Below are 13,437 nucleotides of genomic sequence, written 5' to 3' on the forward strand. Positions count from 1 at the left end.
TAAAAACACCTCCTCTGTTTTCAGGACAATTTTCACCCTTAAATTCAGGTGAAATACATGTTCAACAGAAGATAAAAAAAAACACCTCAACTGATGCTACAGGCAGTTTTACTGACACCACAACCTGATCAGGGGAAATAGTGTGGTTATTTCAGTTATTTCTGAAGAGGCAAGCTGTGCTCTAAATGAACAGAGGCAAACGTGTTGCAGATAAGAAAGCTTGGAATTGAGCACAGATGTATGTAGTTCCCACAGCTAAAATGTTTGTTACATAAAAAAACAAAAAATCTAAATGTACCACCTAATTTATTAGTTCTGAAATCCAAACAAACTACAATACAACTACTTCAAGTTATTTTCTACAAATAATTAAAAAAAAGAATAGTGGACTTGGGGGATACGTCTGTGGTTTCTGTCAAAAGAGGTTTCATGTTTGCAGAGTCAAAAAATATAAAAATGTACATTTCAATAAGGGGTCATGAAGTAGCGACTCGCTCTCAGCACCTGCTGAGCTGCTTCATATTCCTCCAAGCGGATCTATCTAACCATCACACTCATACACAACTCAGACAGTTTAGCTTGTTGCTTTAACCACTGCAAAGAGGGCTGGGCCAGTTTATTTATACTATACACAAGCGTATAATACACCTTGTGTATTACACTTAATACACAAGGAAATTCAAAGTGCTTTTTGTAAAGCAAAAAGAATAAGATAATTTGAAATAGAGACGGAAGATAGCAGTAGAACTAATAGAATAAAATACACAGAATAAGATTAAAATGAGATAAATAAAAATAAACTATTAAAAAGGGCAGCATAAAAGATCAAAATTAGACTAAAAATGTAATTAAAAGCTGGCAAACGTGTCTGCATGTTAGATTTTAAAGTAGTCAGCATTGTTTCTAGTGTCACATCTTCAGGTAGATTGTCCCACATGTGAGCAGCATTAAAGCTAAAAGCAGCTTCACCATGTGTCACGCTAACTTTAAGAACCATGGTAGACCTGAACCAGCTGAACCTGAGAGGTCTGACAGGTATTTTGGACCTGAACCGTTCAGAGATTTATGAACAAGTTCTTTGACACAACTCAAAGTACATGTGTTCTCTTAGTCACCACTTCTCAAATATGTGTGTGGGGGGTAGATTCCTTCTCTTTCTTTATGTTTCACCACACACAGCCCTTTAACACACATCAAACTGTAAATCTTTGTGCAACACATTGCATCACAGTCTTTACCTTACTTGTACGCTGTATATTGAAATAGTGAAGCGTGAACTCAGTGTCTCTTCCTGTGTACCAGATCTTCCTGTTGTCCCTGTGTTGCCCTACTATTTGTGCTGGTGTTTGTTTTCCTTTTGTCTCCCTGTCTTGTGGATTTGTTGTTCTATATCTGGGTCTATTTTATTTAAATCACAGAAACATGTCAAATGTAACGAAATATAAATATTGTGCAAGTATAAAGTATAATGTTAATGCCAGTAAAGCTTACAGGGCCCCACACATCACATCAAAGCAGATATAACAGGTGGAAATAAGTCTTTAGCTAAATGTGTGTGTGGTTGAGCAGCAACCTCGTGTCGCTGTTGAACTGTGTGTGGACTGTGATAGTCTTGTAGTTACAGTATCACAGCACAGTTAGAGAGAGAGCGATGACCCGGAGCCTCTTTCTCTCTGTGACTATGGTTGGGTCTATTGTGCATTCATGCAATCAGCTATGTGAGACGGAGACTTGCACCTCAATGGCAGATTGTTGTGGACTCATGGTAGGGTAGTGCCGTCCCCGACAAAGACAAACTGTTGTCCTCTGCTTCACTGTATGTTACACAACTATGATGTGAACTAGTTTGACTGAATGTTGCTGCATGTCACTGTTTGTCTCCACGCCATGCTGGGAAACTCTCAACCAAACTGTGGCGTTTGTGTTTTCACTTCAGTTGATGGATAAAAATCCTGGGGCTTGTGTACACACAGCCAGTTTTACAATGGTTGAGATTTAGTCTCAACCATTGCCTACATAAGTCCACTGAAGAATCCATTCACATATCAGAATAAAGTTACTCTAGAGGGACAAAAGCATGTTGGCAACACAAATGAACAAACAATGCCCACAGGTTTTACAGCATCTGTTAGGTGTTTGAATCAAGTGTTCATATGTGGCACCAACAGGTTCTTTTGTTTATTTGCTTAATCTGGAAATCAGGTAACGCTCAGTTTTGCCTGTTTAATCAGCATTACAACCAGAACTACACTTGGAAGTGTTGAAGTCTTGGTGGATATAAAGTAAAACGTCTTCTGGTTAGGTTTTTCTTCAGTTTTCAAAGATCTTTCTAGGATTTGATCTCTAGTTTTTCCAGTGTAGAGCAGGTGGATCCATATTTTAGGATGACAAATCCCTCTTGGTGTCACTCCAGTGTTTTTGTGAGCAGCAGATATTTCCCTTATCCTATTAGGAAAACCAATCCATGCCATGAAACTTCAGACAGATCCTGCTGTAATTAACTGGGAATTAAATCAGATCAAAGTAAACTCTGCTTTTGCCATTAGCAGATATAAACCTTGAACAGTGGTTTAAAAGCCTCTAAAGAACTAAAGTTATTTGCATCATTTTGTGAGCATTGTTTGTGTTGTTGGCGTTACTTACTTACCCTTTACTTGCTCTTATTATATTCCTAAATGTAGATTTAGTATCCGTTCTTTTGTATTGGATTGCATTCAATTGTACATATGTGCCTGATAAAGTGGCCACTGAGTGTGTGTATATTACAGTGTTTATTACAAACCAAACAAAAATCAACCTGAAAACACAGTTTTACTCTGAAGCCCCTCTAACAGACTGCTCACAGCAGTGAATGAATAATTGAAGTGTAGCAAATGTACTCTACAGTCTGTATGACATCAGCTCTCTACCGTTTGTGAAACTGACACTTCCCATTACAACACAGTGTTAACAGGAAGCAGCCATTCGTCATCAGTATTTAGCGAATCAACATAATCCTGAATTGTAACTCAAGTAGTCTGTCCACAGTGTTAACAGACTGGAGTGTGGGTCAGGTTTAGGGAGATTAACTGGAAAAACATGTGTAATGGAGACGACCCCTCCCGCCCTCCAATCCAATCCACATTCCTCTGTTGGCAGCAGGTGACAGACTCTTCATTAGTCGGGGTGGAGCTGATCTATTATTGGTATTCATGAGCTGGCAGTGAGTTTCCGAGAAGAACAATTCAAGTGGTTGACCTAGTTTAATTGTTGCGTGAAACACAGCATTGTGTGACTGAAACCACCAGTGTGGTTGCACGAAAATGACACACTGTCATTTATAAGAGCATCGAGATAATGCACTCAGGTCGTGTTTAGGTTTGGGGTCATCTCTGAGGAATGTTGTCCAAACAGCCGTGTAGTAAACCAAAGGGCAGAGATGATGGGAAAAATATTTATACACAGTATTTCCTTCTAGGAAATATTTCCTTCTTCTGACGTCCGGAATGAACACACTCAGCAGGAACAAATGATTTCAAACATCATGACACCATGATGCTCAGATCCATGAGTTTGAATGATTATCAGATTATCAGTGTCCATGTTACAAACGAATCTACCAGGACTGTGCGCTTTACATGTTTGACCAGTTAGGAGCCTCGCTGCATGACGCTGCACTGGCTTGAGAGTGAGTCAACCTATTTTTCTGGAGCCCTGCTGTGTCGCCTGACTGGTTTCATTCATACAAATGTGGCAGCTGCATTGTTTGAACACAGGATTTATGTCACCCTAACTCTGTCATCTCATCCCCCTCTCTCTATTTTCACTCCACCTACAAGCATGGCGATCCAGAGCAACCATAAAGACTTTCGATTTTAATATTTATATCATTCTACCTCTGTAAATATATGAATTTGTAAACTGAATTTAAATAGTGGCTTTTATTTTAAACTTGTACTTGCACAAGTGTCACTTTTTAAAAACATGCTGCTTTTTGTGCTTTCCTTAACGTACAGAGGATCTGTATCTGTATAAACACCCACCTTGCCTCTCTGGGATCTTTATACAGATGGAAAAATTATCTTTAAAAAAAAAAAATGTACTTGCCTTTCAGGGCTTCTGTACAGCAGAGATGCCAGGCAAAATGTCAGTGTGCCTGAGTATAATAACAGTATAGATTTTTTTTATTCTATGACACTAGCAGAACAAGAGCAGGAAGAACTCCTCTTCACAAGTTGAGGGTCTTTGTTTTGTGTTAAGATCTGACTGATGCTTCAGTTTTGTGATTAAAGCTCAGAGAACTCTCCGATGAAGAAGAGAGCAGATGCTTCATATCAAACAGCTGAGTCAGCTCTGAAACTGTGTCTTAATTAGCCACACACCTTGAAACAAAGACTACAGGGATGTACCGACTGTGCTGCTGCAAAAACTTTCAGAACAACATGTCCTCCTCTTTCCCTTTTTTTTTTTTTTTTTTTTTTTTTTTAAACCGTCAGCTGCTTTGAGGAGCTGCTTTTTCTGACCCTACAGGTTTAGAAATTCCCTCAGGGGGAAATCCCTCAAGTTTAATTCACTCTCTGACAATGAGTCATGTCTGTGTTTGCTTTTGCTGTACAGAAAACACATCCTGGTGTTTCAGCTGTTACAGCTTCAGTCTGACAGACTCTGAGCTTCAGCAGTAGACGTGTCATCTTCAGGTGACATTTGTGTTTCTGATATGAACACAGGCACTCTGATGTGCAGCCCTCCTGTTTTAATCCAGAGTTATTTTCATTGCCAGTCCACCTGTTTGTCCTTCACTGAGGTGTTTTATGAGCTGCTTATCTCTCTGTGGGTTTTTGTGTTTGTTTTGGCAACAGTCTCTTACTTCAGTGTTTTTAATCACTGCAGGTTCACACTTGGGATTTTTTGTCTCTTATGGTAATAAAGGTTCACCAAGCGACCACTTATTAATTAGACCTGTTTAATCTAATGCAACAGAGAGCAACAGCTGTGCCATAATCTACATAGTTTATAATGTTGAACTTGTTGACAGTCGTAAATGTGTGGATGACCTCAGCGTTAAAACACAGAACTGAATTAACACTTTGAGGATGCATAAACATTTTTGGCCTCATGAGAGACTATGACAGAACTGTTGTATTTGATGGCATTAGATTGTCCATGTAAACCTAATTTTAAGTGTCACTGATTGTATTTTACATTTTATTCATTTTATTTACCTCTTTAACTGATGCACATTTTCTTTTTTTGCCAAAAGACAAAGCAACTGCAACTTAAACCAACATGTAGAGGAGGAGATCCATGTTAGAGTAAGTGGAGACAGAAGTAACTTTAACCATGTAGAATAAACTCCAGACCCGACTAAACCCTGTTTCCTTTCTACAGCATGTTGATAAGTCCAGTGTATACCCGTGAATGACTCCTGCCCTCCTCATGTCAAACTCCTCCACGCTGAGCTGTTCATTTCAGGATGCTACAAAAAGGAACTGACGTTTCCTGACTAGACTGATTCACAGGGGAACGTTTGTTTGTCTGTTCTCTCCTCACCTTCCTCATGTTCTCCAGCTCCAGCTGTTTGGCCTCGTTGGCCGTCTGCAGCTCTCTCATCCTCAGCTCCAGCTCCTCCTGCTCGGCCTGCTGCTTCAGCCGCAGCTCCCGCCGCTTCTGCCGAGCCTCGCGGTGCGGCGCCGGTCGGCTCTGACGCAGCAGAGTCACACAAGTCTGAATGGCTGCGAGGAAACATGGAGAAGACACAAAAATCATGTTGTGATTTCATTCAAGAAGCATATGCAGTAAAACTCACCAAAGGTTGATAATCAGAGAAGCTGTGAAGCTTTGGATTTTCAGTAATGATGTGTCAAAACAATTAAACTAAAAAAAAACTAATTGATAGAAAATGCATTGTTAGACTACTACTGACTTTCACAGAACACACCTAATATCCAACCAATACTCTAAACCTGAATTGATTAGTTGATTAACCGAAAAGATGATTTACAGATGATTAATTGCCAACAATTTTGGTAACTGATTAATCATTTGAGTAATTTTTTAAGCTAAAAATTACAAAAACTCTTTGGAGCCAGCTCCTCAAATGTTAATGTTTCCTCTGATAATAAACAACATCTTCGGGTTTTTGACTGTTTAGCTCATTGACATTCTGTAGCTTGATTGATTGATTGATTGATTGATTGATTGATTGATTGATAAAAAAAAAATCTTCCCTCAGAGGAATCATGTAATGAAGAAGAACAACAACTTGGGGTTTTATTTTTAATAATTTAGCCGTTAGTAAAAATTGTTATCAAGATGAAATAAATTGTATCAATGAAGTTTTGAGGAGTTTGTAAGTATTTTGTATTTAGATCATTTTATTTTCAATTTTTCTCAATTTTCACTCTCTGAACTTGTCAGAGATGAAAATATGTTGTTTGAAACATTTACAGAGAAAAAACTAAGAAATACATAATGGAGTCACCACATTGAGGTTTACAACAGCAGAAATAAATAAGAATGACGCTTGTGATTTTTAGTTTGAACTAAGTCATGTGACTTCTCACCCTGGATCCACTCCTGCTTCTTCTTCTTGTCTGACGCACTGATTTCAAAGGTTTTTAGAGACGACCTGATGAGGAACAGACACTTCTTCCCTTCTTTGTCTTGTAAAGGCTGGAAGGGAAACAGTAGATCAGGAATGTAACTGCTGATAAACACAAATGAAGAGTACAGCACACTCAGTATCTTGTGTAACTAAATAATATCCACTCAGTGTTTTCAGAGCCGTGCTTCTTCAGCGCTGATCCCAAGGTCAAGAATAAATTCTAGTCTCATCTATTAAACTTCTCACCGACCGCCACAGGAATCAAGTCCCTAATAAAGAGTTACAACAACTGTGTTATCATTAGCCATCTAACCTGGTTAACTAACATCACTGTGCAGTCGTTGACGATATGATCTGACTGAAGCAGCTTCAGCCATGAACCTCATACTTAGATCTGTGGATCTGGTGCAGGTGATAGTCCTGGTATGTTATGAACTCTGGGTTCAGATATCAAACCAAAACACAGGTGGAAAAGTTGTCACTGAAAACAGCTTCTTGCCTCCACGGTGCAGTTTCCATCCAAAAAGATGTTTCCTTTCTTTTCAGCCAGGTCCTCGCCAACGTAGTAGGAGATGGAGTTCAGCTTCAGCCTGAACCAGCGCTCCGTCCAGTTCTTCCTCTTGTGACCTTTCTTCATCATGTAGCCCTGCAGAGAGAGAGAGAGACGGCTAACTTAAACCAACATCAAAGACGATCATTTACAAACTGGATTCTTTGTGTGATGCTGAACATTAAACCTCGGGGAAGTCTTTGATGTAGAATGGAAATATATGTTTTAAAATAATTACTGCAGTTAGTGACAAGTTAGGGGTTTGTTGTATTTCTCTAAGCCACTTTTTTTTACATCTCTTCCCTCCTGTGAATTTTAATTACTGTAGTTTAATTTTCCTTTTATTTTTATACTTCCACAACTATTATTTTCATGATCATTTTTCTCGATGAACTGTTTTGTCTATAAAATGTTAGAAAATAGTGAAAAATGTTTGTTACAGTTCCTGACAGTCTCTGGTGACATCTTCAAATGTCTGTTTTTGTACGATCCAACAGTTCAAAATATTCAGTTCACTGTTGTTAAACAAGGAAAAGCATCAGATCCTGACGTTTGAGAAGTGGGAACCATGAACAGGGACATTAAATCTATATTATTAAACTAGTTTTAGTTTCAGATTAATTTCCACAGTCATCAATCATATCACACTTGTCTGAAGTTAGTATGTTTTGTGGTAAACAAATCCTATGACAACATGGCCCTCAGCCCCAAACCCACCGATCACTACTGAAGATGTGAATCTGAAAAAAAATTAGTCACATATAGAGTTTCATGTTTTAGAAATAATAAATAAATAAATAAATAAATAAACAAACAAACAGCTTCTCACTGTAGTTTTTAGAAAACAGGAGGAAATGGTGCATTTGTTGTGGACAACAAACATGATCATGTTGAAGGATGTACTTTTGATGATCTGTGTATAATACAATACAATTCAACAAAGTGCAGCCTCCAGACTGATCATACAGTTGAATCGACACCTCTTTAAAACAGATTTGACACAAACTGAACATTATAACCTTCATGAAGGAGGATTTGCTGCAAGACTGTTGCATTAGACAGACTGGTACCACCTTACAATAAGACCATCTTTATAAAGCATTAATAAATGGTTTATAAATAGGTTATTAACTCGGGTGTTAACAATTTATAAATCATAAACAAAGTTAAACAAGTTATAGGTTTTCATACATTGATGCAGGCTCACTATTTGGCAAGATCAAGTTAATGTTTACTACGCATTAATCTTATTAATGACTTACTATTATTTATAACTGGTAAAAGGAGCCTTATTGTTACTCATCAATAAATGGCAATGCTTTCCACACTTTACTATAAGGCTCCTTTTACCAGATATAAATGGTAGTAACTCATTAGTAAGATTAATGAGTAGTAGGCATTAATTTGATATGATCATTTGATCTGCCAAATGAAACTGGCCATTAAGATGCTGACGGTGGTTCACTGTTACTAACTGAACAAATATGTGATGAAGCAGCAGGTACAAACACTGATGATCGAGAAAACAGAGATATGAAGCGTAACAGTACAGAGAAATGTGGGCTCACTATTTGGCAAGCATCAGATCAATGTTGCCCTTTTTATCTGAGGTGTTATAACAGCTTATAAATGATTAATAAAACTGTTAAGCTAATTAATAAACTAGTTAAAACCCATTTATAAATCCTTTATAAGGGTAGTCTTAGTTTTAGCCAGGTGTACCTAACAAACTGGCACCTGAGTGTATATCTGATGCCACAGAAGATGCTGTGTGCTGCCCACCTGCTTGAGCACGTCCAGGATGAGCTCCTGGTAGACCTCGTTGATGCCCATGGAGAGCGTCTGGCGGTCCATGCCTTTGCTGAAGTGACCCGACCCCACCACGGTGATGAGCTCCCAGGCGTTCAGACACTGCTGCCTCGAGTCCAGCTGCAGCTTGTAGTCCTCGAAACGCTCCTCCACCCAGCTGCCCCCCATCGCCTCCGTCAGCTTACGCAGGAAGTACTCGATCTGAGCACAGAGACAAACACAGAGTTCAAGACAAACAAGATCATCATTTCTATTATAGGAAACAATATAATATATAAAATACAAACACTGGAAAACCAACATACAGCTGTTCATTTCTATTCAGAGTCAACTGTCCCTGTACTGTACTTTTCCTACTGATCATCACCATCAGGATCTGACTGCAGCACATACATTTACATTTCTTTTGCAAAAAATCTTCCTGTGATTCAGCTCTGATGTTTGTTACACCAACAATAAATCTCCCAGCGTTTGTAAAAGAACAGGAAGCTGGAAACTTCCTTTTCTGCTCTTGAGCAACAGACGTTTTCAACTGGTCAGTTACTGTAGTCACACACACACACACACACACACACACACACACACACACACACACACACACACACACACACACACGCACGCTGAACTGTAGCTCTGTATTCATGTCTGGGTGATACTTTAAATAAACAGAGGCCTGATGAAATGAGCCGTGACTGTTGTGGACCGTTATCAGACACTGATCAGTAAGAATCTTTAAGAACCAAACAACCGTTTCAGAGAAAGAGTTTTTCCAGTATAAAGATGGAGGAGACTGTTACTGGTCAGTCAGTAGACGCAGGTTTACACTTCGATACCCGGCTTTCCTGTTCTGAAAAACTGATTCCATATCAGATTATCCTGATCTGAAGTTTGGAAGATAATTTATTCAGAACAAACTGCTTCACTGACACTAGAATTAACTATGAGATTATTATGTTTATTAGTCGATTAATCAATAAGTCCATCAGCTGAAAATGTATTGTTCATTGATCAGGTTATTGTTCAAATGCCAAAATCTGTAATGTGACAATTTGTTGATTTTTCTTCTCTTACATTAAATCACATGATTTTGGTCTGTTGGTGTGAAGAAGTTGCTACAGGCTGTAGGAAACTGATGGGCACTTTTTTACAGTTTTCTGTTGTGTAGATCAAATGATCTCTCTCTAAAACAATCAATCAGCAGATTAATTGATAATGTTGGAGCTCTGTATCAGGAAAACAAGAATGGCCAGGTCTCGGGTTGAACTGGGCACTCGTCAGGTTCTCAGACTTGTTTACTTACACTTCAGACATTTCCTGATCTAAAATCAGGAAACTCTCTAAACCACAGACTTTTTAGAGTTTTATTTCAGCAAATGTATCGTCTTTATTAAACACTGATGCTGTTTGACATGTTTTGTTTGAACAGAAGAAAAGTGTTTATATCACACAAACTAAGGTGTTGGTACAATGACACTACAGTCAAAAGAAACAAAAACCAGCCCCAGCTAACGTTATTTAAAAACTGCTGTTGAAGCATGAAGTTGGTGCTCCTCCACCAGATTGTGGTTTGACAGGAAGAAATATCATAACTTAAAGTTTCAGTTTAAGTTTGGAAACTGATCTGAGGCAAGTCTGAGATCACTCCTCCACTGACGACATTTACTGTCCACAGTTTTATCAAAGGGTCAGAATCCTTACATTTTATAAAGTGCCCTCAAAAATCACAACAGTGGAACGAGTGCATCCATGACACAAGTCCCATAATGCAATGCATCATATTATGGACGAACTACAGCTGTTAGTGATGAGGTAAAAATGAAGAAGGGTCTTACATATGAATTTCCTGCTCACTCTACAGTGAACTAGTGTTTGTCTGTTCTAGGAGAATACAATGAGTGAAATATCAGGAAAACCCTTTTATTCTGATTATTATTATTACATGGTGGTTAGCTCTAGTGCTAACTGCTATTGACTGATATTTTTAAAATGAAATATTGATATTGCATTAATAATACACGTTTATGGTGATGGCAGATGTTCAGACTTGTTGATCTTTTGTTTATCACGTTTCCTTTAAGTGTAATTGATTTTGTACAGTTGTAGTTACAGGCTCTCTCCACCTCCCTACACTCATATCTGAGTCTAATTCATTTGCTGAAAAAAAGACACAAAATAAACAATAAACAAAGTTAAAGATCAATATGAGTGATGGCATTATTTGGGTTTTTTTCAAATTTTCTACAAATATCTCAATAATATTGTTATCATTAATTCTTTTGGCCACGATAATCGTGTAGGGAAAATCTGATATGACAGCTGCAGTGAAAACCAACTTAAATGAACTACTTCTGTAGCAGTTTGTTACCAAGTGAAACCAGATACAAACTCTAGCTCAATGAGCTGAACCAGCTGTATTAGTATTAATACTGGATGCATTTGCAGCCACTGTGTGTTTGTCGACACTATGAGTAGTTCTCTTCACAAAGTGGGAGATATCTTCACTGTCAGAAAGTCCTGATGTCTCAGACTTGGAGGCTGATGTTTTCCTCTCCACTCAGCTGCTCATGATTTAGTTTAAATGACAGAACTACCCACTGTCACTAACGAGTTTATAAGACACACAGCAGTAACACCAGTTTGTCTCAACATTCGATTTTCAGGCACGATGCTGTGGAGAACACTCACCTCCTCGGTGACGATGTTCAGCGGGTATCTGTCCTCAGACAGGAAGTTGAAGATGCACCAGATCTTGAAAGCGTCGTCGTTGGAGATGAGCAGCTGACTTTGTTCCAGGTTTTTCCTGGAGCACAGAGTCCAGCACATTTTGTTGAAGTCCTGACGGTCAAAATTATCCTTCACCTGCAGCAGAGCACAACAACAACAACAACAGCTGTGGTGAGTCAGGATTCATGCTCGACACCGACAACGGACAGATGATGCTTTCCAGGTAGCAGCTCTGTTTGTCTGGACTTCACCAGCTACGATGTTAAAATGCTGCTCACTGAGAAATGTTGTAATAATCCAATAATCCAGTAACACTGGACAGGGACAGTTCAGATACAGATCACTACTAAATTAGGCACCAATCAAAAAGAGAAAGATTATTTGATTCAGGGGTTTTGCTTTCTAATCAATCACCATTTCGAAAAGGCTTACGAGTTGTAATGACTTAATGTTACTAAATCTTTAAACTTTAACGTTGTGAAAGATTCTTCTGACTGTCAGGCCACTTTCCCTCTGCAGAGGACCTGGACCAAACAATTGATTAACATGAATTAATGAACCAACATTTATAGCTGCATTATTGCCCGTTATTGTAGATACATTAAAGGATTCATTAGCTGAATAAAATGAATAAATTGAGAATATATGAGAGAGAAGAAACATGACAAAAGGAGGGATGGTGAACAACAAATCTCCAGTAAAACTTGACATGCTGAGCCACCTGTGCAAAGCAAGTGCAAGCAGGACCCTCTTCCTTCTTTCATTTATATATATATTTAAAGTACATGTTCTTTCAAACCCTGCCAATGCCAAAAGAAGTGAGAAAAGAAAAGAAGTTTAAAAAAAAAAAAATCTCTAAGGTTCAAATTCCAGAGCAAAAAGAGAGGAAAGCTCTTGAATCGGTGGTGTGGAGGGGAAGAGTTTTTCTCGAGCTGGTGAACAGTAGCATCTCCATGGAGACTCCTGGCAGCCGTCCCACCCAGTAAGAAGCCACCAGTAAACTCCACGAAAACAACAGAGACGCTCGCTGTAATTAAAAACCGATCTGAACACAAACTGAACCCAGAGCAGTCCAAGTTTGTTTATTCAAAGCCACTGTTTGAATCAACTCTGTGAGAAATGTGGTGCAGAGGTTTCATTGTGGTTTCATAACCTCCAAACAGGTACAGACACAATTAAGGTAACAGGTACAAAGAGTCCGAGTATGTGAGCGGCAATAACACCATCCACTCACATGTTCATCTTAACGTGACACTGCTGATGTTCTTTCTGCATCATAACTCTCTAACAGTTTAAGGCATTATAAGCTGCAGTAACAGGGACACACTGCACGTAGATTTAAGTTAATATAACAGCACCAACATCAACATAAAGTTGAAGGTTTTTAAGATCTTGCTACTATATGTGTATATCTGGCTGTGCTATTAAAATAGGCTTGTTTTGTGTTGCCTGGGCTTCATGGGAAAAAAAATGAATGATAATAATTCATTAAACTCAAAAACTTTCTTTCAGATCACAAGTGAGTTGATGGGTCGTGGTCAGTTCAGGCAGGTCTGTATTAACAGAGAGGACTGGAGGGTGAAGGACGGTTTAAACTGCAGATGCTACAAGTAATGGCCGTGACCTGTTTTATGGATGTGGAGAAGTTACTCTGACGCTGGAGTTGTAGTTGTACTGGATGACGGTTTGTCTTACAATGTGGAAAGTAGTAAACTCCAGAAACACGCTTCATTATTTCAGAAAGGCAGAAAAAAGAAATGAAGAAATGCTG

General features: G+C 38.7%; 1 protein-coding gene and 1 long non-coding RNA gene across 6 annotated transcripts in view; one reads left to right on the forward strand and one right to left on the reverse strand.

The window, feature by feature from the left end:
- The window catches only part of LOC147817186 (uncharacterized), a 69,132-nt gene extending 61,179 nt beyond the window's left edge, over positions 1–7,953 (forward strand). For 4 of the 5 annotated variants that reach the window (XR_015436567.1, XR_015436568.1, XR_015436566.1 and 1 more), the window contains exons 4-5: positions 5,240–5,291; positions 5,368–7,953. This is a non-coding gene — a long non-coding RNA (uncharacterized LOC147817186). The remainder of the gene's footprint in view (positions 1–5,239; positions 5,292–5,367) is intronic. The other variant, XR_015436569.1, reaches the window with a different exon arrangement.
- The window catches only part of swap70b (switching B cell complex subunit SWAP70b), a 32,666-nt gene that overhangs the window by 8,560 nt on the left and 10,669 nt on the right, over positions 1–13,437 (reverse strand). Inside the window, exons 3-9 of the mRNA XM_087171496.1 lie at positions 11,628–11,801; positions 8,916–9,143; positions 7,083–7,229; positions 6,543–6,651; positions 5,474–5,711; positions 4,508–4,552; positions 1,664–1,679 (exon numbers count right to left, since the gene is read on the reverse strand). Of these exons, the coding sequence (XP_087027622.1) occupies positions 1,664–1,679; positions 4,508–4,552; positions 5,474–5,711; positions 6,543–6,651; positions 7,083–7,229; positions 8,916–9,143; positions 11,628–11,801 (957 nt within the window). The remainder of the gene's footprint in view (positions 1–1,663; positions 1,680–4,507; positions 4,553–5,473; positions 5,712–6,542; positions 6,652–7,082; positions 7,230–8,915; positions 9,144–11,627; positions 11,802–13,437) is intronic.

Source organism: Seriola lalandi, unplaced genomic scaffold, assembly GCF_002814215.2.
Source record: "Seriola lalandi dorsalis isolate HSWRI2012SDOR001 ecotype SW California unplaced genomic scaffold, Sedor1 jcf7180002055008, whole genome shotgun sequence".
NCBI classification, from domain to species: domain Eukaryota; kingdom Metazoa; phylum Chordata; class Actinopteri; order Carangiformes; family Carangidae; genus Seriola; species Seriola lalandi.